At 53.5% G+C, this 26,108-nt stretch overlaps 13 protein-coding genes across 13 annotated transcripts; 6 read left to right on the top strand and 7 right to left on the bottom strand.

Moving 5' to 3' along the window:
* Nucleotides 1-95: 95 nt before the first annotated feature.
* KD926_002494 (tRNA modification protein MTO1) lies at nucleotides 96-2,258 on the bottom strand (the record flags this gene model as incomplete). Its single annotated transcript, XM_053094179.1, has 2 exons — nucleotides 96-2,079; nucleotides 2,149-2,258. The coding sequence occupies 2 exons, from the start codon at nucleotides 2,256-2,258 to the stop codon at nucleotides 96-98; spliced, it is 2,094 nt and encodes a 697-aa protein (XP_052951048.1).
* A 359-nt stretch (nucleotides 2,259-2,617) lies between these two features.
* Nucleotides 2,618-3,341, top strand: KD926_002493 (acireductone dioxygenase (Ni2+-requiring); the record flags this gene model as incomplete). Its single annotated transcript, XM_053094178.1, has 3 exons — nucleotides 2,618-2,647; nucleotides 2,751-3,122; nucleotides 3,207-3,341. The coding sequence occupies 3 exons, from the start codon at nucleotides 2,618-2,620 to the stop codon at nucleotides 3,339-3,341; spliced, it is 537 nt and encodes a 178-aa protein (XP_052951047.1).
* A 316-nt stretch (nucleotides 3,342-3,657) lies between these two features.
* mmm1 (ERMES complex subunit MMM1) lies at nucleotides 3,658-5,257 on the bottom strand (the record flags this gene model as incomplete). Its single annotated transcript, XM_053094177.1, has 3 exons — nucleotides 3,658-5,098; nucleotides 5,155-5,185; nucleotides 5,242-5,257. 3 exons carry the CDS (start codon nucleotides 5,255-5,257, stop codon nucleotides 3,658-3,660), a joined length of 1,488 nt encoding a protein of 495 aa, XP_052951046.1.
* A 304-nt stretch (nucleotides 5,258-5,561) lies between these two features.
* On the top strand, nucleotides 5,562-6,576 carry KD926_002491 (DUF1183 domain protein; the record flags this gene model as incomplete). Its single annotated transcript, XM_053094176.1, has 2 exons — nucleotides 5,562-6,110; nucleotides 6,163-6,576. 2 exons carry the CDS (start codon nucleotides 5,562-5,564, stop codon nucleotides 6,574-6,576), a joined length of 963 nt encoding a protein of 320 aa, XP_052951045.1.
* A 290-nt stretch (nucleotides 6,577-6,866) lies between these two features.
* On the bottom strand, nucleotides 6,867-8,701 carry KD926_002490 (transcription factor TFIIIB subunit BDP1; the record flags this gene model as incomplete). Its single annotated transcript, XM_053094175.1, has 2 exons — nucleotides 6,867-8,611; nucleotides 8,668-8,701. 2 exons carry the CDS (start codon nucleotides 8,699-8,701, stop codon nucleotides 6,867-6,869), a joined length of 1,779 nt encoding a protein of 592 aa, XP_052951044.1.
* A 328-nt stretch (nucleotides 8,702-9,029) lies between these two features.
* KD926_002489 (E3 ubiquitin-protein ligase BRE1) lies at nucleotides 9,030-11,646 on the top strand (the record flags this gene model as incomplete). The annotated part of the gene is made up of 6 exons (XM_053094174.1): nucleotides 9,030-9,218; nucleotides 9,362-9,505; nucleotides 9,614-9,662; nucleotides 9,732-10,285; nucleotides 10,341-11,414; nucleotides 11,473-11,646. 6 exons carry the CDS (start codon nucleotides 9,030-9,032, stop codon nucleotides 11,644-11,646), a joined length of 2,184 nt encoding a protein of 727 aa, XP_052951043.1.
* Nucleotides 11,647-12,235: 589 nt separating this feature from the next.
* Nucleotides 12,236-13,297, bottom strand: KD926_002488 (urease accessory protein UreF; the record flags this gene model as incomplete). The annotated part of the gene is made up of 3 exons (XM_053094173.1): nucleotides 12,236-12,274; nucleotides 12,330-13,054; nucleotides 13,153-13,297. The coding sequence occupies 3 exons, from the start codon at nucleotides 13,295-13,297 to the stop codon at nucleotides 12,236-12,238; spliced, it is 909 nt and encodes a 302-aa protein (XP_052951042.1).
* A 355-nt stretch (nucleotides 13,298-13,652) lies between these two features.
* KD926_002487 (protein kinase COQ8) lies at nucleotides 13,653-15,860 on the top strand (the record flags this gene model as incomplete). The annotated part of the gene is made up of 2 exons (XM_053094171.1): nucleotides 13,653-14,700; nucleotides 14,752-15,860. 2 exons carry the CDS (start codon nucleotides 13,653-13,655, stop codon nucleotides 15,858-15,860), a joined length of 2,157 nt encoding a protein of 718 aa, XP_052951041.1.
* Nucleotides 15,861-16,570: 710 nt separating this feature from the next.
* On the bottom strand, nucleotides 16,571-18,061 carry KD926_002486 (alpha-mannosyltransferase; the record flags this gene model as incomplete). Its single annotated transcript, XM_053094170.1, has 1 exon — nucleotides 16,571-18,061. The coding sequence occupies one exon, from the start codon at nucleotides 18,059-18,061 to the stop codon at nucleotides 16,571-16,573; it is 1,491 nt and encodes a 496-aa protein (XP_052951040.1).
* A 720-nt stretch (nucleotides 18,062-18,781) lies between these two features.
* KD926_002485 (uncharacterized protein) lies at nucleotides 18,782-19,332 on the bottom strand (the record flags this gene model as incomplete). Its single annotated transcript, XM_053094169.1, has 2 exons — nucleotides 18,782-19,090; nucleotides 19,159-19,332. The coding sequence occupies 2 exons, from the start codon at nucleotides 19,330-19,332 to the stop codon at nucleotides 18,782-18,784; spliced, it is 483 nt and encodes a 160-aa protein (XP_052951039.1).
* A 1,095-nt stretch (nucleotides 19,333-20,427) lies between these two features.
* On the top strand, nucleotides 20,428-21,948 carry KD926_002484 (putative Snf1 kinase complex beta-subunit Gal83; the record flags this gene model as incomplete). The annotated part of the gene is made up of 3 exons (XM_053094168.1): nucleotides 20,428-21,167; nucleotides 21,232-21,838; nucleotides 21,901-21,948. The coding sequence occupies 3 exons, from the start codon at nucleotides 20,428-20,430 to the stop codon at nucleotides 21,946-21,948; spliced, it is 1,395 nt and encodes a 464-aa protein (XP_052951038.1).
* A 572-nt stretch (nucleotides 21,949-22,520) lies between these two features.
* On the bottom strand, nucleotides 22,521-23,728 carry kae1 (O-sialoglycoprotein endopeptidase; the record flags this gene model as incomplete). The annotated part of the gene is made up of 2 exons (XM_053094167.1): nucleotides 22,521-23,230; nucleotides 23,377-23,728. The coding sequence occupies 2 exons, from the start codon at nucleotides 23,726-23,728 to the stop codon at nucleotides 22,521-22,523; spliced, it is 1,062 nt and encodes a 353-aa protein (XP_052951037.1).
* Nucleotides 23,729-24,223: 495 nt separating this feature from the next.
* On the top strand, nucleotides 24,224-25,956 carry KD926_002482 (ribosomal lysine N-methyltransferase; the record flags this gene model as incomplete). Its single annotated transcript, XM_053094166.1, has 4 exons — nucleotides 24,224-24,434; nucleotides 24,493-25,085; nucleotides 25,166-25,393; nucleotides 25,459-25,956. The coding sequence occupies 4 exons, from the start codon at nucleotides 24,224-24,226 to the stop codon at nucleotides 25,954-25,956; spliced, it is 1,530 nt and encodes a 509-aa protein (XP_052951036.1).
* Nucleotides 25,957-26,108: the final 152 nt, after the last annotated feature.

Here is a 26,108-nt window from a genome sequence, read left to right as displayed (position 1 = left end):
ATATTTGACGATGGGGGAAGATCAAAGGGAGGAAGAAAAGGTGGTGGGCGAGTGGTATGTTAGCCCACATCCTTTTGTCTTTTCCTTTCCTTCTTTCAATTGCCCAACTGAGTGTCTGGAGTGACCTCCAGATTCTCAGTGTCGGCATCAAGTTCCGTCGTAGACTCGGCGTCCACAGGGGTGTCTCTCCGCGCATACGGAAGTAGGAACAGAGCTCCGACTGGTGTGACACCTTCGATACGTCGTGCCATGCCGACACTGACGGGTCGGGCGCGCTCGAGAGCCTGCTTCTCTTCGCTACTGAGACCGTGGACCTGCTGGTAATCCATATCGGCGGGAAGGAGAAGGCCTTCATCCTGTAGGAATTTCCGTGCGCTGGCCTCCTGCCGGGCGGCGACGTGCTCGTAGTGCTTTTCGATGGCGACGCGGGTTTTGATCTCGGGGGCGAAGGAGGAGGCAGTGTAGGTGATTCCGGAGGGCGAGTCAATAAAGGGGATCAAGGAGTCCAGGTCGATGTTTTTGACATGGAGAAGGTCGAGGGCGGAACGGGTGGAGGAATCGATGCGAGCCTCGAAGCCCAGGCGGTTCCACGCGTGGGCGGTCTTTTTCGTGTTGCTGAGTAGAGCCGTGAGCTGTTTGATTTGCGCTTCGATGTCGCGGAAATGCTGCCAGCGCTCGTCCGAGACGATGCCCGCCTTGAACGCCTTGGCCGTCAGACGCATGTCGGCGTTGTCGGACCGAGTCGTGATCCGGTATTCACTCCGGGTTGTGAACATGCGGTAGGGCTCAGACACGCCCTTGGTGATGAGGTCGTCGATCATGATACCGATGAACCCGTCTGCCCGGCTGAGGGTGAGCGGCACTCGGCTCTGGGCGGCCAGACCGGCATTGGCTCCGGCGATGATTCCTTGTCCCGCCGCTTCTTCGTATCCGGTGGTGCCGTTGATTTGCCCGGCGAGGTAAAGACCGTTGATCAGCTTGGTTTCGAGCGTGGGCCAGAGATTGCGAGGGTCAATGTAGTCGTATTCCACGCCGTAACCTGGCTGAAGCATGTGTACATTCTCAAGACCCCGGATGGTCTTCAACATGGCAAGCTGAGCATCCTCTGGAATGGTCATGGAAATTCCATTCGGATAGATCACCTCGTTAGGCGCGAACCCTTCCGGCTCCAACCAGATCAAATGACTCTTCTTCTCATGGAACCGGATAATCTTGGACTCCAAGGATGGACAGTATCTCGGGCCCTTAACCGTCTCGCGAATGTGCACCGACTTGTCCAAGTTGGCCCGAACAATGTCATGGGTAGCTTCGTTTGTCCGCGTGATCCAACACGGAAGCTGGTCGTCTGTGTCCACTTGCACCCTTTTATTCAGATACGAGAAGGGCTGGGGAGGCGACTCTCCTTGGTGAATCTCCAACGGCTTGAAGTCGATCGTTTTCATGTCCAGTCGCGGCGGCGTTCCGGTCTTGAGCCGACCGAGCTGGAAGCCCGCCTCGCGAAGAGATTTGCTCAGTCCAAAGGTAGCAGCTTCACCGATACGACCCGAGGGGAAAACTTTGAGGCCGATATGGATCTCACCTCCTAGGAAAGTCCCCGTGGTGATAACCACCCGGCCAGTGGGGATGACTTCCCCGGTTTCCAGTTTGACACCAACGATCTTGCCCTTCGCCGGGCCCGTGCTATTTTCCATCCCGTCCGTCGAAATCACGATATCCGCCACTTTGCCTTCCAGAATACTCAATCCGTCCGTCTGCAGCAGCTCCTCCTGCATGTATCCTTTGTACAGGTCACGATCGATCTGGGCACGCGGGCCCCAGACAGCGGGTCCTTTGGATCGGTTGAGGAACCGGAACATTATACCGGCCTTGTCGATGATGCGCCCCGCAACGCCGTCCATAGCATCCACCTCACGGATCATTGTGCCCTTACCAATGCCTCCAAAACTCGGGTTACACGAGCAGACGCCGATGTTCGAGAGCGACGGGGTGATCAGCGCCGTGCGGGCGCCGGAGCGAGCTGCCGCGGCACAGGCTTCTGAACCGGCATGTCCACCACCAATCACGACGACATCATAGGGTCTATCGAAGCCAGACTGTTAGTATTCTTGATTGAGGCGGACCAAAAACCCAGGAGAACAATTAACATACCGAGCGCCACCGGCGACGGTGGCCAGACCGCGAAAGGTCCTCGTAACCCGAGGACGAACGGAGTAGCTCCGTGGGACAACGGCCGTCGACCGTGATCGAAAGGCCAACATGGTGTGGAATTCCTGAGCGGGAGAAATCAGGAGAAACGTCCTGCAGCAGGAGAAGGAGGCAACTCAATCTGTCGGAGCGGCGCAAAAACAACCAACAAAAAAAAAGTCCGCGGTTCTTCCGCAATCACGTGGTCCAGGCTTAACTCCGAAGGCGGTGAAAAGACATGGCTGACGTAATCTGCGCGACTCTTGCGCCATCGCCGAAGAACCAATTGCGGGGCAGCATTTTCTCATTCTCATCAACCCCGCGGGTCTTTTTTCTCTCCAATCTTCTTCTCTTCTCCCTCCAAAGTTCTTATACATCTTTTCTAGCATCGAATTCCAGCCTTTGCAATCAGATTTAAGCGAAAGCGTTCACAATGAAGGCATACTGGTACGATAACAAGCCGGTACGTCCCGTTCCCGCAGTTCTTCGCAACAACCCCTCCACCCCTCGTCTTTGAGGATCTACTTATCTAGCATCCAATTGCAATCGCTGACTTCAAGAAATAGGGCGACCAGCGCGAGTCCCACGACTCCGGCAACCCCGTTTCCGAATCCTACCTCGCCTCCTTGGGCGTTATCTACCGCCACTGCCCTACCATTGACATCGTCGACGCCCTGGCCGCGGAGCGCGGCTACAAGAACCGCGACGAGGTGACCGTCTCGCCCCAGACCATGGGCGACGTGTACGAGGATAAGGTGAAGATGTTCTTTGCTGAGCATCTTCACGAGGACGAGGAAATCCGGTACATCCGTGACGGCGAGGGTTACTTCGACGTCCGCGGCCAGGGCGATGAGTGGGTGCGCATCAGGCTGTCTAAGGATGACTTGATTATTTTACCCGCGGGTATCTACCATCGGTTCACGACGGATGATAAGAACGTGAGTCTGGGTCTTACCCCGTGAACTATTGAAGTGTTAAGTGGACCGTCGTGGCGGATTGCTGACTTGGTGATTCTTACATAGTATGTCAAGGCCATGCGTCTCTTCCAGGAGGAGCCTAAGTGGACGCCGCTGAACCGAAGCGGGGAGGTTGATGCCAACAAGCATCGCAAGTCGTATCTTGAGACGCTTCCTACTCCTGCTCTTGCTGCAAACTAAATGCTTTTTCAAAATCTATGCGGTGTGCAAGACCATGTGTAGCTGACCGGATTACAATATTGTGCGTCAATGCGCTCGTGGTTGTTGGGTTAATTTCTTTGTTTTGATGACGGGGCCGATCTTGATGATTTTGTACATATCAAGCCTATGATTATGACACACTTTTTTTTTTTCCTTTTCATACCTAAAACGGCCATTCCTGTGTTATTTTATAATGTTCATTTCCCAGATAAAATGCTCTTAAAATCGTTATAAATTTTCAACACCAGTCTTGAACGCCATGCTTCGTTTGATACTGAACAGACACCGGCGTGCTTCAATTGGATATTGCGCCTTCGGGCATCGAGCCAGGAATGTGGAATGGATCACTCATGCCTCCGGAACTGTGTTCCCGAGTCATACTATGGCTTCGGAACCCCCCGGTCTCAACGTTGAAGCTGCTAGAGCGTGACGCGCTGTCAAACTGCGGCCGTGTTCCCAGTCCTCCCCGATACCGGAGGCCCTCTGGTTCCCGATCGCTCTCGTCGTCTCGAAGGGAGTTGCCCATGTCGGCCGACATGGCGGACCGAGGTGCTCCGTTGGAGCCGGTCTCTGAGTCCTCGCCAGTGCGGACTCCTGTTCTGCCCATCCGAGGCCATAGGTCCGGTAACCCTACCACCTGTACTCGGGGTTCAACGACTCGCTCTTCAAACCAGGCATGGACCCTGGCTTCGACCAACTGGGCCACCTTGGGCACATCTTGGAGTCTGCTACGCGAACCGATAAGTGATCGCACAGAAAGATCAAGCCGGTAATCCGGCAGAAACGAAAACGCGACATTGCTCTTCGGAGTGCCGGTTTTTTGTGGGCCATCGTCAGCAGCGTCTTCTTGCGTGTTGGCGGTGTGCAGATGAGCTCTCTCCGAATTATTTTTGGGCCGTGATCTGGCATTGGCAGCATCCGCGGTTGGGGGAGGAGGCGATGGAGATGGAGTGTCGAGAGGAGGCGTAGACGCAGGTACAAGAGATATGCACAGTGTCCCTGAGAAGCGGACGACTGATATAGATAGGCCCACTGGGAGGATTGCCGAGCATGGTTTAGGATAGTTCATCAGCAAAGAGGTCTCGATAGCAATTGAGAGATTGTCATCGCTCAAGTCAACGTCCATCAATGCCTGGAGCCTCCCCCCATCGGAGTTGGGATCATCCACCGCAATGATGCGACAATTGCTGAAAATAGGAAACTCCTCTCCAAGGGATATGTCCGTCACCGCGATCTTGTCTATGAATGAAGGCTTCTTTTCGGGGTTGTTCAACGCTGCTGTCAAGGAGCTAAGGATCGACGACGTAGGCGAGTCTTTCAGAAGATACGCGGTTTGTCGGTACTGGGCAATCGTTTGCGCAATCAGGACGTTGAACCAATCCAGCGATTCCGGTTGGTGGGAGGAGTGATGGACCCTATGGCGGCCATGCTTCACAGGATTTGTAGGAATAGCGCTGTAGTAGGTCTTCCGAAGGATAGATCGGGTGTTGGTTGAGGAGGAGGGGACTGGACGAAGGACGTTGGAAGTCGAAGGCTTTTCTCTTAACGACCTGGAGACATTGGCTCCATCATTCGGTGAAGTGGTATAGATCGAATTGGAGCGACGATGCGTGGCGGAGCGCAGGCCGCGAGACGGCGGAGGGGGTGCTTCGCCGAAGATGAAGAACTTGATGAAAGCCCCGATCAGGAGTACGACGGAGAGCTGTCCGAGGAGGAATCCTTGCGTAAAGGACAATCTACGACATTCGATTAGATCCAGCGAGAGTAGGGAAATCTGGACTGAGTGACGTACGAGGACGGAGCCGGGACGGGCGAGGGTTCACCTGGCTGTTCGTCAGTCAAGAGTTCATAAAGAATAGAAAAGGCGTTGGCATCGGACCTTGTTGGAAATCCATTTTCCGGCGCTGTATCAGTCGATGGGAATGCTCAACCCATTGCCACGCCCGAAGCTGAAATGGAGGGCCCCACGGGTTGTTGGAGAAAGCTGTCGGTCCAGATTATGAAATAATAATTTAAATCGCAGCGAGAAGGAAAGTTGGAGCCACCAAATGTGGACTAGCGCCGGAGCTGCCTTATCGGGACTTTCAACTTTGTTCAACCTGGCCCGATCTGCCTTCATCTTAACACCAACCATAGACTGTCTGTCATCCTGTTGCTCATCTTGGGAATGGGAAACTAATATCTAGCCACTCACTAACCATGCATCACCCAACAATTCCACAGCTTCTCCTGGCTTTTCTCCTACCCGCCTCCGTTCTCTCTTATGGCGGCGCATCCTCGCAAACGCCCCCCGGCAACAAAGCTATCCTCCTCTCCAAAGTCCAGACTTTGACGCTTCGAGGAGATCGACTCACCTCCTCTCGTCGCGTCTCTCCAACCCCCCAACTACAGTGCGTTGGACCATCGAAGCGCATATGCCAATCATACCCAATTGATGTGATGCGCTGCACAAACGCCGGCCATGACTATGACGAAGAAGATGTTCAGTGGACCTGTACCGCTTCACTACCACCCGAGCTCAAACTGGGCTCGACGGACGTGATCTGTGAGGGATATCGGAATGCGGACGATCCATGGGTTCTGAAAGGCAGCTGTGGCGTCGAATACCGGCTCCTCTTGACGGACTTGGGCGAGAAGGAATTCGGGCGACAACACGACGACAATTTGTCGCAGGGCATTGCGCGTAACAAATGGCAAAGGCTACTGGCACTGGTTGGGGATCTAATATTTTTTGGGTTCATCGTCGCGGTTTTCATATATATCTTGTTGCCCATGCTGAGACAATGCTTTGGTGCTCAAGGTGATCGAAGACGTCGTTCGCCTGGCCGTGGCTGGGGTGGTGGGTTTGGTGGTGATGGTGGCGGTGGAGGCGGAGGCGGAGGGGGAGGACGCCCGTATTATGACCCTCCGCCGCCATATAGTGCTTATCCTGATAGCTCTCGTGGATGGCGACCTGGTTTTTGGACCGGCGCGTTGGGAGGTGCTGCGGCTGGTTACAATGTCGGCAGTAGGCGAAGCGGTTACAACTCTTCTGCATTTACGAGCCGGCAACCGTCCTCATCAAGGCAACGAAACAGATCATATGACTCGGGGGAAGGCAGCTCGCGGTCTGCGTTTCGATATTCCGATTCCACAAGCACAAGTACTGGTTTTGGATCAACCAGGCGCCGATAGGAATCTCAACCCAGACAATGTCCTTGCTACCTATATCTAGAGACTGACATACCCGTCGAAGAGAACCTCGGCATACAAATAAACGTTCCTCAATGAAAATTCCATGGGCCAAGTAGTGATAATATCATAAATATACAAGGCAACTTCAACTTTAAAAGCCACTGCAGGATATAATCGTCATCATATTAACCATTACCAAGCATGCTGAAATAAGGAAAACTCCTAGCCAACCCACCGTGCCAAAGAAAGTAAGAACGCCAATTAACACCTGACTCGGTATCTCATTAAAACTATGCTAAATCCAAATCACGTTAAGCTCGCGAGTTGAGATCAGGGGAAGTCATCGATCGTGCCCAGGATCTCCTCCTGCGCACCGCCTATGTCTTTAGCTTGCTTCTTATTGTTACGCTTTCCCTTGGTAGGCGCAGTGTTAGGCTTGTCGGGATCCGCCCCGTCGGCGGCACCATCTGGATTGTGGAGAAGCTCTTCCTGAGCCTGTTTGTCCTTGGCGTGCTGTTCTTCAATGCGTTTCTTTTCTTCGTCCAGTTCCTGCTGGACAACCTTCGGGTCGTCGAAGACCGTGTTGGTCATCTCTGAATAAGTGTGGATATCGAATGTTTCGCGTGGACCCAGAAGGGTGTCTTTTATGCGGCCGGGGTCGCGGCGTTCTTCTTTGTTAAATTTCAACTTTATCTGGCGTCTAGACCTCCCAGGGAAAAGTTTACTGATCATCATGAAATCTGTGCCGAACATGCGCAACCCTTTGTAAAAAAGATCCGTTAGGTCCTCGTCCCATGACTCCGTTTTGGTGCGCTTTCCGTAGGTAGACTGGTTGATCTTCCGCGTAAACGAGTTTTCCACCACATCCTCCAAGTCGCCGTAGCTCCTCGCCGCTGCAGCGTGTCGGTCAACTTGCAAAGACGAAGTGTCGAGCACAATCTCTCCATTCACAATTCTCATCACTGGACCGGATTGGGACTGATCCGCCCCATTCTCCCCTGCTGGAGGCTCGCTGGCATTTTCATTCGGCTTCACTGCGGGTGGCTCCTCGGTTGCACCTTCCTCTTGCGCCGCCTGCTTCCGTTCCTGCTCGGCCTGTTCTAGTTTGCGAAGCTCGGCCTCTCGCTTAGACTTCTTTCCCGTGCGCAAGTCCTTGCATAGTTCTGACATTTTGATGACGCCCGGAGCGATCTCAACCTGTTCAGAGCCCTCGGGGGTTGGCTCACGCTGCTTGCGCGCTCGCGGTTTTCTCTCTCTAGTTTTGATTGTGGTACTTCCATCCTTGGGTGCCTTTCTTTTCCTTGATTTCGTGGTCTTTTGGCTTGCGTTGGTGGTAACAGGTGGTTCGGAAGTGTCTTGGCTTTCCGTCGTAGATTCAGCTGCGGGAGTCTGCGTTGCAGGCGGGGTTATAAGTTGAGGAGTCTCGATCGAAGGCTGTGGCTCTGTAGTAGTGGGCCTGACTTCAGGGGTGATTTTGACGCGTTTTGAGGGTCGGATTTCAGTAGAGGTCTCGGAAACGGAAACGCTACGCGACTTAGGTGCTTGAGGTCCTTCGCGGACATAAGGACTATCGAGTCTTTCAGGTTCATTCACGAGGGCATCATTTCGAATTTGTTTATCGGCCGTATCAGTCGAAGGCAACGGGGTGGGATCAGCGTGTGAGGTGCTAGGTGGGGGCGGGGAAGGCTGGGAAGGCTGAGAGGATTGCGAGGGTTGAGAGGGTTGAGCGGATTGAGGCGGCTGAGAGGGCGTAGGACGTTCATTGGAGAGAGCAGGAGTCGCCGCAGAGATTGAAGGTTTTCGCGTTGAGCGAGGAATCGGGATGGCCGTCGCAGACGAAGATGGTTTTACAACACTGGCAGTCTGGGTCGCAGAGGGTTCTGGGATTGCTGTCTCGACAGGAGCGGGAGGTTCTACAATCGGAGCTGCTTGGCTGGGCTCAGGAGTCGCGGTCTCGGTCGCAGGCTGAGGAGTTTGAGAAGCTGAGGGTTGAGAAGCGACACTGGGGCGGCGAGGAGGAGCTGGGGCAGCGCGTCGGACGGGGGCCTTGGGGGCAAATTTCTTGCCCGATTTATCTGTAGGAGGGATGGAGGTTAGAAGGGAATGACAGAGAAGACAAGAATCGACCTACTGATGGCGGAGCTCGAGAAGGACTTCATCTTCATCGACGGTCATAGCTGACTGACGGGGGGAGGAGACGGAGTTGACGAGGGGAGATAGAGAAAGAGAGAGAGCGCAAAAGTCTAGATGCGCCGCTCGTCTGAACCCCCGGGGAAAGTGGGCGCTGTCACGTGAGAGGCGCTAGGGCGACGCTAACTCGCAGGCCGAAAATCCTCCTGGCTTCCATCCAAGTCTTGCTTATCTCAACTTCTCCCCTCTCCCATCAACACACCCTGTCCTCTTTTACGGTCGGAGTCTGTTGCGGTCTCTGCTCCCGGCTTTCTGCTGCTCAGTGGAGACGGCTTCATCCTGCGCATGTCCTTCTAGCCACTGATGCCGGCCGCCGAAGCATCCCCCGTCGCATCTCCCGAGTCCGGTTTTGTCAAGATGGAAGACCGGAAGAGAGCCGCCACGTATGAAAACAATGAATCGGCACCACCGTTGAAGAAGCAGGCGACTTCTGTCAATGGTGGTGGCAAACCGCACCCTGACGCCGACATGCCCTGGAAAGATGACCTAGAGGTGAGTTCCCCCCTTCCCTATCCATTTGGGGGGTTCATTATCCCAAGGATTCTCTAAATCATATCTAAGCGCAGAACCCACTGCGGCGATCTTATTAGAAGGGCAGTTTTTATTGACTTCATTCTTTTTTCTTTCATGAACAGCGATTCCAAAAGGATGCGATATGGCGACAGATGCAGGAGTACAAGCGTGAGAAAGTCTCCCTGGAGACCAAACTGAGCCAAATGTCCAAGGCCACTACCTACCATAATGAACATCTCCGTGTGATTGATTCGTGGTATAACCAGGTGAGTCCATTGGTTCCATTGGTTGGTCGTGTATAATGCACATCGCCCATATATGTCATTTTATATGTGGATATTCGAAGCCAGTGTTCTAACATCAAAGCCAACCAGTTGATTGACGAGATCAAAATCCTCCTTGGAACACCGGAAGAAAACAAGGGTGGGTGGAAATCCCCGCCGATCGTCATTACCCTTCACTGGAACAATTGTTTCTAACATGGATCTTCAGGGCGGCCCAGTTTCCAAAGCTCCTTGCTATTCGATGATTCTGAGAATTTTGAGAAGCATCTCAAGGCCCGCTCGGACGATATTAGCGATGTCATCTCACGTTTTCTTTCTACTTCGCCCAAGGTGACGCCCGATGTGTCGGATTTGCAAAACCAACTTGCAAAGAAATTGGCGGAAGAAAAGACGACCATTGCGGAACTGGAAAAGGCACTCTCGGAAAAGCAACAACTGGAAGAGAGTCTGGAAGAGGCATCTCTACGGTACATGGTGGCCGAGAAGAAACTCGATCGCGCACGCAGCTTGACCGTGGCCAAGTTAGAGAAGCAGTACATCTTTGGTGCTCAGCGACCCGGGGGCGATGGCAGTGCGTCCGCCGCTCGAGAGGAACAGTCACCCGCCAATGGCGCCACCCCCGGTGGTGACCGCAGCCCTGAACTGGACGAAACCCACCACAAGAAACTCTCCGCCATCTCCGAGAAACAGAAGGAGCAGATCCAGAAGTTGGAGGCGGAAAATGCCAATTTGCTCAGCCAAATGACCGAGTTGAATATCAAGGTGGGTTTCGGTTATCCCCTGGCCGGCGATAGCTGACTAACCCCTTGGGTCTTAGCGTACCAAACTAACGGACGACGATTTCGCGCACACGGACCTGTTCAAGCATTTGCGATCTCAATACGACGATGTGATCAAGCGCATCAACCACCTGGAGGCGACTAATGTGCAACTGCGTGAAGAGGCAGTGAAATTACGATCGGAGCGAACGGCCTACCGCAACCAAGTGGACGAGGAATCGCAGAATGTGATCGCCGAAAAGGAGGCGCAATTGATGCGCGCCGAGACCGACTTGGCCCGCATACGGAATGCACGTGATGAGCTGCTGGCCGACCAGCAGATGCGAAAGGCCGCCCAGGAACAAGAGAAAACCTCGTCCATCAAGATCCAGGAACTAGCGGAGGCCGGGAATGCCCGGATTGCGTCGTTGGAATCCGAGGTGGGACGATTACGGTTGCAAGTCGAGAAGGCCAGGGCGGAACAAGCAGAGGCCGGGGAACCCACCATAGAAGAACTACGGGCCAACTACCAGAACTTGGAGCGCCAATACGCCATGCTCAACACCGAACTCGCATCAATGCAAACGGCGTGCAAGAAATACTCCTCGTTGGCCTCGCAGAAAGTTACGGATCTCAGCGCCCTGGAAGAAAAGGTGGCCCGGTTGACAGCCGAGAAGTCCAAGGCCGACCAGAAATATTTCGCGGCCATGAAAAGCAAGGAGGCGCGGGAGATGGAAGTCCGGACGCTAAGAATGCAGAATGCGAAGAGCTCGGACATTGTCTCGCAGCTGAAGGAGTCGGAAGCAGCCAGCCGTTCGTTACTGGCGAACATGGAGAAGCAGGTCAGCGAGACCAAGGAAGCATTGCACTCGATGGCCAGCAAGTACCACAGCGCGCAACAACAAATCACGGAGAACGGCATCGTCATGGACGGGTTGAAGGGACAAATCACCGAACTCAAGGCCTTATCCGTGTCCAAAGACACAGCGTTGGCCAACGCTTCGAGCGCTTGCCGTCAAGCCGAAACCGAGCTTGAGGGTATGAAAGTGACACTCGCGGATACGAAAAAGAGTCTGGATAACTGGAAGAATAAGAGCCTTGGAAACTCATCGTCTGAATATGAGATGCTCCGAGTAAGTTTTTCCCACTTGCTTGCAGGTATGCACATGGCACTGACCGTCAACCCTCAAGACCCTAGCTCTTTGTACCGTGTGTCGCCGAAACTTCAAGAACACCGCCATCAAGACCTGCGGCCATGTATTCTGCAAGGAATGTGTTGAAGAACGCCTCACTTCGCGGTCTCGAAAGTGTCCCAATTGCAACAAATCCTTTGGGAATAACGACTATATGCACATTACCCTGTGATTTCGGACCATTGCCAATAATGGCATTTACGTCTTCGTGTACCATAGCTTTCCTTTCTCCCAGTCGTCTTCTTTTTCTTTCCCCTTTTTTTTTTTTCTCTCTTATCTTCTTTTCTCCTTTCTCCCTTTCGATCTCATCCATTTTCTTTTTACTCGATTTTATTTTATTCTTTTCATTTCTTTTATCTCTTTTTTACCCTTTCATCCCCCTAAATCATGGAAAAAAGGTTCATGGTGCGGTGTTTTGCTGCTTGCGGTTTAGCAGGATAGGATTTCAGAAGGGCCGGCGTTCGACTTGTTCTCTTGAGCAGAGGTTTGTCTTTGCATACTGTGGCGGATCTTCTGGCATCCGGGTTCCCACTTGGGTTTTGTTCTGATTTTTATCATTTACCTTTTTCCCTTTTTCTTTGCTGGAAGTGAGATTCTTTTTTTGGATACCCACGTCAATCGTTCGATTGGCATTCTGTGTGGGAACAACAAGACATGAAGTGTAGGATTAGCTTGGAAGTTGATGGACGAGAATAAGGATGATGAATTGCATCGATATTATGGAGTCACGCCGCCGACGATGGCATTGTTTTGTCTTTGTTTTATTGTTCCTTTGCAGCAACCAACATGTTGGTATAGAACTTTGTGATATTATGAATTAAAAATCCTGCTATATAATAGTTCGTGTCGACCCACCCATAGATCTAGCGGAGGCACCACCTGCCCCGCGTCCTCGACCGGTGTGTCCCATTCCCGGTCGATGCGGTCTGCGATCATGTCCTGCAGGTGCTTGCTCGCTAGAACATTCTGCGCCTGGTACGGGCCCATCACCGACGCCCGGACTGCGGCGCTGAGAACTGCCTTGGCGTGATTCAACATGAACACATAAGCCGTCTGGTGCGCGTCCATGCCCATGGCCAGACAGACGACGCCCCAGAGCGGCGCCAAATGACCCTTGGGACCTAGTTCATTCGCGTCCCCGAGCGACGACTTCAGTGCGTCCGCGAACGCCTCGACGGTCTTCACCGCTTGCGTGGCCGTCGGCCCCGCGAGAAACGGCCCCGAGGCGTACGTGCCGCGAAAGGCGCGCTCCCAGACACCAATCAGTGCGCGACCCTGGGCGACGCTTGCACGCTGCGCCACCACGCAAGGAGTCGATGCGTCGAGGTCGTTGTCGAGAGTTTCTAGCTCCTGCGGGGTTCGGAAGCCGGCGAGGACGTAAGGTAGCGAGGTGCTTGCCATGGAGGCCATGGAGAGTTTCAAAAAGCGGTGGAAGGATGCGAGCGGTGTGATCGACCGAGGGAGCGGCTTGTTGTGAGCGAGATACGATTCCAGACCGCTGGAGTAGGCGAAGGAGCCCAGCGGAAGGGCCGAATCGGATAGCAGCAACAGCGCGTGCGTTGGGACGAGTGGTACGGCATCTACAATTGAATCCAATCGCTCAGTTAGTGTCTGCATTTTTCACAAATAGTCTCTCCAGGGACTTGAGGCCTGAGCATGTCTGGCTTTTCTCACGTACCGGCAGGGAGAGGCAAGTAGGCGGACGATTCGCCACTTTCCCCTGGCTCGGAGGTTAGGGCTAGACGGGTTCTAGCATTGTGTAGACGATACTCGAGATCCGCGATCTCTTTCTCCAAGTCAACTAGGTTCGATTTCCCAGGCATTGACACATTCTCTAGGGAGGAAAGCAGCAAGAAAGCATGGTCAAGAGAAGAAAGAGAGCGACCAGAGGGGGGCCGACAACGGGGGGCGACGGGGGCTTATCTATACTTTTTTCTTCTCCAATGACTTTTGCCGATAACAGATCGGCGTTGCCCGATAGGGCGGTCTGACCCGGCAGAAAAATGGGTCTCGGCGGCCGGCTTCGGAGGGTGGCACTTCTACTAGACCAGATAGTTGGCCGAAGGGCGAACGACATCATCTCTCAAGAATCTCAAGCATGCGAGTCAGCCCGCTAAGCAGCCCCTCGGCGTAGGCTCTCCTCCTCCTCCCCCATAACCTTGACCCCACACCGCTACTATGTCGGGAAAGCGTCTGCTGGACGCCATCCAGCTCTTCAATGTCGCCAAGTCCGTTGCAGGGAAGCACCTTGCCGTGCGCCAACGCCAGCTTGATGTCTTTACCAGGACCTCCTCGCTCACCAAGGGCGTTAAGGCGCAGGCCGACGGCCTAATTATCACCGCGCAGGCGGCAGCCGCGTTGGCCAAGCGATTCAACGAGCCCGATTCCTCTGACTTCTCGCCGAAGTCCCAACCTGCCGATGCCCCTCGTCCGCCGTACCAACCATCGCACGCCGCGGCATCGCTTTCCCCGGAAGAAGCAAGGAGGCCACAGGGACAATCGGAGACGCAGATTCCTTCGAAGGCTGCTGGACACTCGGTGGCAGATGGGACAAGCAAGGAGGACATCAGCGCGCAGCAGGAAACATTTTACAAGCCATCTCAAGCATCGACTCCGGACTCGCCCGGTCTTCCGCGAGTCACGTTGCCCCAGAATGCTAGTGATACCCAACAGAATTTCCAGAGTCAGATCAATGCAGATGTATTTCACTCGTCCGCCGGCCCGGAGAAATCCGCCGCGGCAAAGGATGAGATCCCGGAGGAAATGATGAGCGAGATCTTCCACAGTCCAAAGGTGGCTCGGATGCTTTCCAAGAAACCAGCTGCGGAGCCCAAGGGCTCGGTTGAGGCCCGTGTTGCAGAGGACATTGCCTCGAGTATACCAGAGGTGCGTGGAATAGCCGCGGTCGAGAAGCAAACTTGGACATTAACATTCTCGGAACAGACAACGCCTGCAGCTGCCGCGGAACCCCAAGCACGTGAGACGTATAAGATGGTCGAATCTCGAATTCCCTCGTCTCGACTAGGAAGGCTCTGGCAATATGGTGGACTGGCAACTTCGATGGCTTTTGGTGCGGTTGGCGAGGGGCTGAGAAGGGTAACTGGTAGCGCAGAGGACGCCAATGGGTCGATTATACTCAGCGCAGGAAACATGGAACGACTGGTGGCCAAGCTCTCCAAGATGCGCGGAGCTGCGCTCAAATTGGGGCAAATGATGAGCTTCCAAGGTTCGTACAGAGTTCAGGATCGCTTATCGCTCTATGACTGACCCTCTATAGACTCCAAAATGCTTCCGGAGTCGCTGAACGTGGTCCTCCAACGGGTCCAAGACCGGGCAGACTACATGCCTGCCTCTCAACGCGATAAAGTTCTGGCCGACAACCTAGGCCCCAACTGGCGCGATCTGTACACATCATTTGACGAGATCCCCATGGCTGCCGCTTCAATCGGTCAAGTCCATGGCGCCGTGCTCAAGAAGACCGGCCAGCGCGTCGCGGTGAAAGTCCAGTACCCCGGCGTAGCGGATTCCATTGACTCCGACCTGAACAATCTGTCGCTCCTGCTCACGGCCTCGCGCATGCTCCCTCGTGGCCTCTACCTGGACAAGACCATCGCCAACGCCCGAACGGAACTCGCCTGGGAATGCGACTACATCCGCGAAGCCGAATGCGGCAACCGCTTCAGAGACCTCCTCCGGGACGACCCTGTCTTCATGGTGCCCGAAATCATCCCCGAGGCGTCCGGCCGCCACGTTCTAACAATGGAGCGCCTGGAGGGCGTCGCCGTCACCAAAATCCAGGACTTCACCCAGGAGCAGCGCAACTGGATCGGCACGCAGATTCTGCGTCTCTGTCTGCGCGAGATCGCCGAGTTCAAATACATGCAGACTGACCCCAACTGGACCAACTTCCTCTACAACGCGCAGACCAACCGCCTCGAGCTGCTCGACTTCGGCGCCTCGCGCGAATACCCCGACGAGTTCATCACCCAATATATTCACACCCTGCGCGCAGCCTCCGTCAACGACCGCGAGACCTGCCACCGCCTGTCCATCGAACTGGGCTACCTCACCGGCCACGAGTCCAAGGCCATGGTCGACGCCCACGTCACCTCGATCCTCACCCTCGCTGAACCCTTCATGGACTCTTCGCCAGACGTCTACAACTTCAGCAACCAGACCATCACGGACCGCGTGCGCGGCCTGATCCCCGTCATGATTCACGAGCGACTGGCCCCTCCCCCCGAGGAGACATATAGTCTGCATCGCAAGCTGAGCGGGGCGTTCCTGCTCTGCGCACGACTGGGAAGTCAAGTCCGCTGTAAAGATCTGTTTGCAGACGCGATGAAGAAAGCCGATGCGTCTGGTCTCGGCGCTGGATCCCAATAAAGTGAAAGAACGAGCCAGAAAAAAGGCCGTATCCGATCCGATCGGATTCCATTCTAATCCCTGTGTTATTATACCGACGGCGAAAAGGAAAAGCCATAGACAATGTCAACTCCCTGTAAATTATTATATAGAATATGTACGAATATAAAAGGTATCATATTATATACATACAAATCATGGATACAATAGTTAAGACAAGAAGTCTATTTCCAGAAGGAACGGTAAAAGATAGCAGAAACAAATATGCCAACATAAACCGAAAAAGAAAATAAAGGGTGAAAGGGAGAAAGGGAAAACCGGCCATTTTACTTGCAGTTGCTTGAACAAATGCATCGTCAACGCATAACAAACGTCATCAAACAGCAAGGGACCCGCCCTGATGAGCTGTCTGTTCGTGGGGTGTTGTTCATGCAGTGATGATGTGGATGCAATTTAGTTTGCATCACCTTTCCTCGCTCGCTCGCTCTCTTTTGCTGGAAAGCAAGCAGAGAAAGGCAGAGAACATATCAATCAGGGTGGCTCAAACTTTCATAAAGCAGACATGGAAGTAAAAGGTATAGAGGGCAAGAGTTGAGCTCGCCAATGTGAAAACATGGCTTTTGTGAGATGGTAAGTAGATGTAGTCGTAGCCTTCGGTGTCGCTACCAAGGCAAACAGCCCAGGTATATGCAATAAACCCCAAAAGGAAGAGAACTTGCTAGGTCTGAGCCTTAACTCTCAGGTTTAGCGTCCATGAACATAGCAGTCCAGTATTTCTTGACCCCTTTGCAGATACCGTTACGGCCGTCCCACGACTTGAACTTAGTTTCCAGTTCGCAGGCCGTCCAGAGGATCTCCTTCCAGAACTGCCGTTCCACATCCGAGCCGAATGTCTCGATCACATTCTCAGGGATGGTCCAGGCGCGTGTGTAGCTACCGCTCTCATCGAAGGCCGGATTGACAGCTTGTTCATCGAAGACCGTGGCCGGGTTGAACTTGGGGAAGTTGGCGTGGATGAAGAATGCGCGCGGCGGTGCCGCCTTGGAGCCGTGCACGCGCCACTCGCCCTTCTGCGTCAACGCGTAGTCCTCGACGGGGTCGTACTGGACCATGGCGGAGCCGGCCATGCCGCCCTCGATGCGGTGGCCGATGGCGCAGATGGGCTCGGACACTTGGTAGTAGGGCTCTTCGAGAGCGAGCGCCGCGGCGACGAACGTCTCCTTGTCGCCTTCTCCAGCGGCGCCTTGCGACAGCAGGGCATAGTAAAGATCGGGGCCCCAAAAATTGTAGTAGGTGCTGAGAAGCAGCGTCTTTAGGTGCGTTTTCTTCGAGAGTAAGACCTCGCCAGACTCGCTGGACTGTCGGATAGCTTTTTCGGGCATCGGCTGCGATGCGATCTCATAGTAGTACGACGAGACGGTGGACGCCCAGAAATCCGGCCAGGTCACCATGTTCTTGGACTTGAACGGCTCGCTGGTGAACAGTGATTCCGGCTGCCGCAGCGGGAATGCGTCGGCATCGAGGAACAGGATCTCCTCAAAGGAGGAAAACAACATGGCGAATAGCTTGAATTGGTATTTTTGGATATCCATGATCTTAGGAACCGCGTCCAGGATATGGGAGAGGACCACACAGCGCGCATTCAGAGACGGCAGGACCACGTCGCAAATGTAGTCTTCATATTCCTCCTCATCGGCGAGAAACACCTCCACGGGCAATTCAGAGCCTGTATGCCGCAGCATTCGTAACGAGATCACCAAGACCGGCAGGTATGAGCCTCCCGCCGTGGAAACCAGCCCCCTCGTGTTGGGCGCATAGTGCAGTTTTGGCGCATTCTTCTTGATCTCCTCGACGAACCCGCTATGCGCCCCCTTCATCGCCTCGACATCCTCGGGCAGCATGTCCAGCATCTCCGGTCGATCGTCCGGGTTTGCCTCTTCGAAGCGGATGGACGGCGCCGAGCCTAGTCGGAATGGCGGTTCGGTTTTCGGCTCGTTGACGGCCAGCAGGTGCTGGAAATGTCGCCAGAACCGAACGTGGCCCTCGAGGTCTTGCCCGATCACATTTTGGGGGCTGGATGGTGATAACATCCCATCTGTAGAAACGATCGATTGCGACTCGACCTCTTGCCGCCAATTCCTCACCGACCAGGTTAATATCGAGGCGAGAATTACCGCCAGCAGTATGGTTCGCACCCGCGACAGTGGTCGGGGAAGAAACATTGCAGGGAAAGGATAATCGGAATTAACGTGAGAATGGAAATGAAAGTGGAGCGACCGGACAGATCGACCTGATAACGAAGATGACCGAAAGCGGTCCCAATTGATATACGAGGGGATCTTTCAGCACGAAATATTGATAGTCAATGCGACCAAGTGGCCGGGGGTCGCAAGGGTCGAGCCAAAAAGCTCTGGTGTTAAGGACGCGCAAGCATATGGTCGGCGGAGGAACGATATGCAAGTCTAGGAGGGTTGTGAGTCTGCGGATGCGACCGAGTGCGACAGGTGTCAAGGGAGTGGCGCAGTAAGATAATCGAAGAGATGAGGATGGCAAATGAATCAATAAAGAGCAAGGGAGGTAGAGAGAAAAGGCGACGATCTCCACGTGCATTCGAAGGTGATGTGATGATGAAACGAGTCGCGGTCCTTTCGCTGGTCGCCGCGGATCTCGTCTCCGTCGCTAATGACGTCGCTAAGCTTATTTCATTTAGCTAACACTGAAATTAAATCTAATTTCTTTTATCTTTGATTTTATTATATACGCAATTCTTTACAGCGTCAGTCCATATCCTTTTGGGCCATTCTAATTATTTGTGTATTATCTTACAATTCTAATATATGTGTGGGTGGCTTGGAGAATTAGAATAGACCCTCTAATACCGTAACACATCACCTAGCCATAATAGTCGTGGACTCTTGACTCCCTCATCAACCCACTCGACTTCAGTCCTCCAAGTATGCCGAGCTGGATTCGTCGTCCTCCTCCAGTATGGTCGAGGTCGAAGGCCCACTCGCACCCCAAGGTTCAAGATATTTCTTTCCGCCCCATCTTTGACCGCTACCTCTGATCAGGTCCGAAGGTTCCGCCAAACTATCCCTTATGGTTTTAATATCCGGCTTCGAGGGGAAGCTCGAGACGATGAACCCCACCCATTGATTGAGCAGTTCGACCGTCCAGTGCGTGGTGGTATACAATAGCGCGCCAAGAATGAACCCAATACACACGGCTGCCGTGATGAAGATGAGAATGGCCTGGGAAGGTAATAAGCTACAACTGCGAAGCACGATCAAGTAGTATATGGGTTTGGTGATTCGCTAACCTCGAATTGAGCCAGGACCCTGAAGGGCAACAGGACTAATCGCAGCGGATAGCGGGCCAGGCCTATCAGTAAGTTTACGAGTAGTCGCAAGACGCCATATCCAAAGTAGGCGAGATAAGTTATGGGATAGGTTGTCAGAGAGAGCACCGTTGATATCGCTGATAGCCAGGCCATTGATCAGACGGAGGGAGAGTAGAATCAACCCTCAATCTCAAGCAAACATGGCTTCTCTCCGTCTCGTTCATCAGAGTACGGAGTAGAGAGATGAACAGGCGGACAGCCCGGCAGATGCTCCTCTCCCACCGCCTTCTGGCCTGGCAGAATCCCGGCTGACCGCCCATGCCGGGCCTCTCCCCAGAAAACCTCGATGGCGCGAATCCCAACAAAAGCACCGGTCGATAGCCAAATCCATTCTCCTAGCCGCAAAACAGGTGATAATCTAAATCTAAAAACAGTTCTGGATAGCTAGCACTTTTGTTCACCTGATAAACAAATTTTTTCTGGAAGCTCGACCATTTGATACCTCCAGCGCCCTCCAAACACTAGAGTCCATACAAATTCAGTTATTTTTGGATCTGACCAGACCCAAATGTTCATCTGAAATCTGTGGTTTTTTAGAGTTTAGGTCATGTGACTCTATATGTGCCTGCAGGGTCAGGCTGCTGTCTCAGGAGTTGGCGGTGAGTCCAACCTTGGCGGTCAGCTCTTGAACGGGATTCTGCCGAGGAATTTCGTGAACGTGGGACAACAAGTTCGACGGAGTACGGACGTATCGAGGTAGAATGGGTCCTGATTCTCTTCATATTTAAAAATTTGAACTATGATCTTCTTCTACACGAGTATATTGACTTAGGCCATCGGTCAACGTTACAATAGGACTCGGAGGGGACCAAGCTCGGAGATAACGTCGGGCATCCAGGCCCCGCCGAGCCCTAAGCCCTAGAGCGGAAACCGTCTGGGCCAGACTCTCCCTCTCTCGCCCTCTCTTTCTGGGGTCGCCGACATCGTCATCGTCCTCCTCATCATCCCCAAGTCAACTGTCACTGGCCTGTGCCCCCCCCCCCCTAACACCGTCAATCTCCTTCGCCCCGTCTTCTATTTTGGTTCTTCTTCTCTTCTACCTGCCTGCGCGGGGTTGATGCTCTGATGCTGGTCTACTAAATTACGCCGGCATTCCCCCATCTCGTCCCTACTTCCCCCCCCCTCCTCACCCATCTTCTTCCTGTCCCTCCCCCAGTCTGTCGCGCCCTTGCGCTCGTTCCTCTCAAGATGGGTAACAACCCTTCCAAGGGCCCTATCGGTGAAATTCCGTCGGCTGCGAGCCCTTCAACACCTCCGCCCTCTACAGAAAAGAAAGTGACCCGCCAACCGTCGCTCAATGCATCATCCGGTACCTCCAAGGCTACTGCGGTCGACCCCTCCGCCTCCAAAGAAACGGCCACGGGGCATTCAACATCACAGACCCAAGCACCGGCGCAACGTCTGCAATCCCGCAATCCGGCGGATTCGACCGTACGAAATGTTCCCGAGTCAAAGAAGCTGGAATCTCGCCCCAAGGATATCGCCGCCCCCGATCCGTCGAACCCGGTGCAGGTGCCGGTCTCTCGTACCGCCGCGAGACGTGATCCTTATCCGCCCGTAGCACCGTCTGCTCCACCTCACAATACGTACTACAGTCAATCCACTCATCTCCAGCGTCCGCCTCGGATGCCCCTACCGATCGGCGATGCGACGACTACGCCCGGCTCACCCATCATCGGGCCCGATGATTCATACATGGGATCGCCTCCTTCCGACCCGCTGCTAGAGGAGGGTGCCGGTCCGAGGGAATCACAACTGAGCAGCACGGTTGCCGATGACGACGAGATGCTGGATGATCTCCAACCCAACGCTAGCACTGGGGTGGGTCGAGCCGTGCCCACGATAATAGAATGGACCGCACCGGGAGACAAGGTTTATGTTACTGGAACCTTTGTGAACTGGGAAAAGAAATTCCGTCTGCACAGGGGGTATGTATCACGCTCATGCGGTATCGAATGCTATCTGATGAGGATACTAACATGTCTGGAACAGCGAAAATTCCGGGGTCTTGTCGTCGAAATTGAACCTTCGCCCGGGAACACATCATTTGAAATTCATTGTTGATGGCGAAATGAGAGCGTCGGATAATCTCCCTACCGCGGTGGACTTCACCAACCACCTGGTCAACTATGTTGAAGTGAGCGCGGGCGATGTAAACCGGTCGCGGAGTCATAGTGACAGGACCTCGCGGAATGCTGCGACTCCGGGAGTGCATCCACCTCAAGCACCATCCGATCCGGTGGGAGCATCGCAGGATGAATCCACCGTGGAGGACCAGTCCGAAAAGGAAGAGCCCGAGGAGATTCCTTTGGGCGATTTCCGCGGTATTCTGCCGCAATTCCTCGTCGACTTGGACAGGGAGGATGAAACCCAAGAAACCCCCGCTTACCAGCAAGCCGTCAATATCATCGGTGAAGCGCCTACTCCTCCAAGTCTCCCTCTGTTCCTAGGAAAGTCCATCTTAAACGGCACTACGCCGATGAAGGACGACAGCAGCGTTCTGAACTACCCCAACCACACGGTTCTGAATCATCTTGCCACAAGCAGCATCAAGAATGGTGTTCTCGCTACGAGCGTAACGACTAGATACAAGCGCAAGGTAAGTTGGTGCAGAGTTGATGTATGCCATTGAGAACGCTCTTGCTAATTGGATATTCGCAGTATGTGACGACAATACTGTATAAGCCGACAGGAGATATTACAGGCTAGCACATGCTGTAGAGGAGGTGCTATTGTATATCTCATCCCTCCGCCCTATCCGGCCAGTAGCACGATTGTACTTTCGCCGGGCCGAAGGAGCGCCACTGGACACTAGCGTTTCTTTATCTTTTTTCGCCTTCATGTACATCTGGGAAGCTCTTTGTGAGCCACCCTGCAAAGTTTAAGAAATGTAATTACTCCGGATGGTTGTTAACAAGGGCAATTGCTTGCCCTCATATGTCAGGTTGCTCCCTTTGCAAACATCTGTTGTCGTTTAACCTCCCCTGGTGGCCAGAGTAGGTACCAAGCCATTTATGGAATCGGATACTTTCCATTGGGTATGTTGATCCTGTTGTGGAGCATCAGGAAGTGCCGGATTAGCGATGAGAATTTCATGGTCTTCGAAACTCGGCATAGCCCGGACATGTTGTGTTGAGTTAGTTAACTATATCTAACTGTCACGCTAGTGCATTTTGTATGCTGGAAACATCCAATGTCATTAGCCGATTCTACATTATTTGCCTTCTAAAAATTTTGTGTTTGCCCTTCTAGAATCATGAGAAAGAACCCCGAAAACGACGCTAATCTCTCCATTTGACAAACACATCGTCCGTCCGAAAACGCTGCGTGCAGGTGGAGTCTTTCAGAGGCGTCGTGAAACCGGTCTTGTATGCAAGCATCCCCGCCTGCGCAATCATAATCCCATTGTCAATACAGAACCTCTCATCCGTCGCATGTACACTACCTCCTCGATCTCGAGCCATAATCCCCATCATCTCTTGTAGTCGTTCGTTGCAGCCGACCCCACCCACGATGAGCACCTCCTTTGAGCCGACATGCGCCATCGCGCGCTCGGTGATCTCAACCAGCATGGAGAAGATCGTTTCTTGCAGCGAGAAGCACAGGTCCTCCCGGGTCGGTCGGTCGGCATCTGCAGCGCTCAGGTTGCCCGGCTTCTCTTCTCCGCCCAGCCCATACGTCGCGGCCAATCCGTCGATCGCCGCCAGTATCCCCGAGAAGGAGCAGTCCATGCCCTTCACCGTGTACGGCAAGTCGACCAGTTGTTGTCCCTTCTTCGCTAGTTGTTCGATGTTGTATCCCGGGGCCGGGTCATTGGAGATGTGTAACGTGCGCGCAAATCGGTCAAGACAATTGCCGACTGCGATGTCCAGGGTCTCGCCGAAGATGCGGTATCGTTGCGAGCTGTATGCGATCACCTGTGTGTTTCCTCCCGACACGTAGAGGACGACCGGGTTGGTGGAGCCGGTGATGAGTCGGCCCATCTCAATGTCTGTACAGGGACCGTTAGTGCTAGGGCTACACATCGCGATGGGTTTAATCATAACAGCAACAGAGAAAAAAGAAAAAGGAAAAATACGACGATGATGACAGATCGAATTACAGAAACCCATGATGATTGTTTAAGGCTATACGTACGTCCAACACAGTGGTTCACACCCACCAATTCCTTGTCCCAGAGCAAACTCAGCATGCGGGCGGCAATCGCGACGCTCTGCAGAGGGGCACCCATGCCGGGTCCTTTCGTGAAACAAATACAATCCACATCGCGGACAGACAACCGAGCCTCCTTGAGCGCCTTCTTGACCAACTTGACCACCCAGGACCGATGATGGCGGGCCGTGTCCTTGGGGAGAAAACCCTCGCCGGGCGGAGAGACGTAGGTGTGCCGGATGTTCGCGAGCACCTGCGGGGGGCTGCCATCCTCGGGATGCAACATGATGCCCACGCCAAGCTTGTTGGCAGAGCCCTCCATACCGATGGCGATCATGATGCCGTTGGATCAGAAGATAAGAAGGATTTATATGGGAACTTCCCTACTTCTGAAGGGACAGGGAGCGCCGTTCACAGACCGCAAAAAAAAAACAAGATATGGAGCCTCGATGGAGGGGCAATCCGCTGTTATCGATTGGGCGGCCGCAGCGTTTATCCGACTGACGGGAGTAACTATTACTAGTGTGTAGTAATCACTCCCGTTAACTATGGCCTGGCACTACTACGGAGTACGTCCTGACCCAAACCCACTTTACCTGGACTATTATTATTATTATTAGATTGGCTTTTCGCACACATTCTCTGCTGAACAGTCCTGCCATCTTACGCTGCGGTGCACTCCCGTCCTGTCTGGATCCTCTTTGTCCTTCCCTTTCGTTCCTTTGTCCCCTGAGTGCCCTCTGGGAGTCGGAGACTATTCGCTTGTTTGTGGTCTGACCTCTACTTTATTCGTCTGCTTCCTTTGCTCCGCAGCAGCCCTCTTCACGACGCCATGTCTTCCACAGCTCACTTCCCTGATCCGGATCATTTCCAGCACCAGTCCGATGAGTTTCTGCACTGGCTGACTGGGAAGCCGGGGGTTCAGATCAACCCTAAAATCCGCATTGCCGATCTGAGATCTCAGGCTGCCGGCAGAGGCGTCGGTACGTTCCTCTTCCCAACGAAGACCGCTGGTCCTGGTCGATTTGCTCCACCAGTTTCATGTTCCTCTTTCTGAGTTTGTGAGAACGTCTCTCTGATTGTCCACCGTCGCTGCTGCAGTGGCTCAAGCCGATATTGCCGAAGGTGAAGAGCTTTTTACCATCCCGCGCCATCTCATTCTGTCGACTCGGAACTCCCAGTTGAAGGATCGACTCTTCCAGAACCCGGAGGAGCTGGGCCCATGGCTATCACTGATGCTAGTGATGATCTACGAGTTTCTGCTCGGCGAGCAGTCCGCCTGGGCCCCGTACTTTAAGGTGCTGCCTCGAAAATTTGACACCCTGATGTTCTGGACCGCCTCGGAACTGCAAGAGCTTCAGGGCAGTTCCATCGTCGAAAAAATCGGAAAGGAAGGTGCCGAGAAATCGATCCTTCAGACCATCGCCCCTATCGTACGCGCGAATCCGAACCTGTTCCCTCCGATTGAGGGGCTTGCCTCTTACGATGGTGATGCCGGCACTCAAATGCTCCTCAACCTTGCCCACGTTATGGGGTCCCTTATTATGGCCTACGCCTTTGATATTGAGAAACCGGAAGATGAAGAGGAGAACGACGATGGCGAAGACGGCTATCTGACCGACGAAGAGGAGATGCTACCCAAGGGTATGGTTCCGTTGGCGGATCTCCTGAATGCCAATGCGGACCAGAACAACGTGAGCCTCTCCCGGAACACCCACGATTTTTTTTTTTCCGGCTCCCAACGCACATACTCACATGGACACCCATGTTCTAGGCGCGTCTCTTCCAAGATGAAAATACTTTCGTTATGAAAGCTATCAAACCCATCAGCCCTGGAGCTGAGATCTTCAACGATTACGGGGAAATCCCCCGTGCTGATCTCCTCAGACGGTACGGCTATATTACGGATAACTACGCTCCTTACGATGTTGTCGAGCTACCACTGGAGATCATTTGCGAAGCTGCTGGTTTGGCAAACGCCGATGCCGAGGAACAGCCTCCGGTAATCAATTTCTCCTCAGTCCTTCAGAGGCTTTCTTGTAATGTGATACTAACGTACGGTCATAGCTCGAACTTCTTGAGTACTTGGAACTCCTCGACGATGGATACATCATTCCCAGGATATCGCCGCATAGTCTGATCGACAACATCGTCACGGATGAACTCTCTCTACTGCTCCGGACGTTGACTCTCCCAGTCGAACAATTGGAGCAATACCGGTCCAAGCAGAAGGCCCCCAAGCCCGCGTTCGGCCCCACAGAAGGAGCCATCTTCATGAAAGCCATCCAGTTGAAACAAGCGCAGTATGGCACGACAATTGCCCAAGATGAGCAGCTCTTGGCCCAATTGGCCCATTCCGGGGCCCCCGGTCTCTCCGAAGAAACGGCTCGTCGTTGCAGAATGGCAATCCAAGTCCGTTTGGGCGAGAAGGAAATCCTCCAAAACCTAGCCACTTTGGTCCACAACCATCTTGCAAGCTCGTCGCAGAACGGCGGATCGGCCCAGAAACGGGCTGCCAATGGCGACAATGATGAATCCCGAGCGAGCAAGTTTCAGAGATCTTGAATCTATCTACAGCAGGCGTTGCTTTTTTGATTCGTCGCGCATGATAAGAAAGGTTTATCTTCTTGATTCTTTTTGCTTTTCTCGATTTGTATCCGATATTAGATTTTTGTTTATTTCGTTGCTGACTTCATAGCTTCGCTATCCATACAAGA

This window comes from Aspergillus affinis (genome assembly GCF_023601865.1).
Source record: "Aspergillus affinis strain CMG 70 chromosome Unknown NODE_152_length_75319_cov_84_706879, whole genome shotgun sequence".
Classification (NCBI taxonomy): domain Eukaryota; kingdom Fungi; phylum Ascomycota; class Eurotiomycetes; order Eurotiales; family Aspergillaceae; genus Aspergillus; species Aspergillus affinis.
Note: the sequence above shows the minus strand (reverse complement) of the source record. Positions and strands in the feature narration are given on the sequence as shown.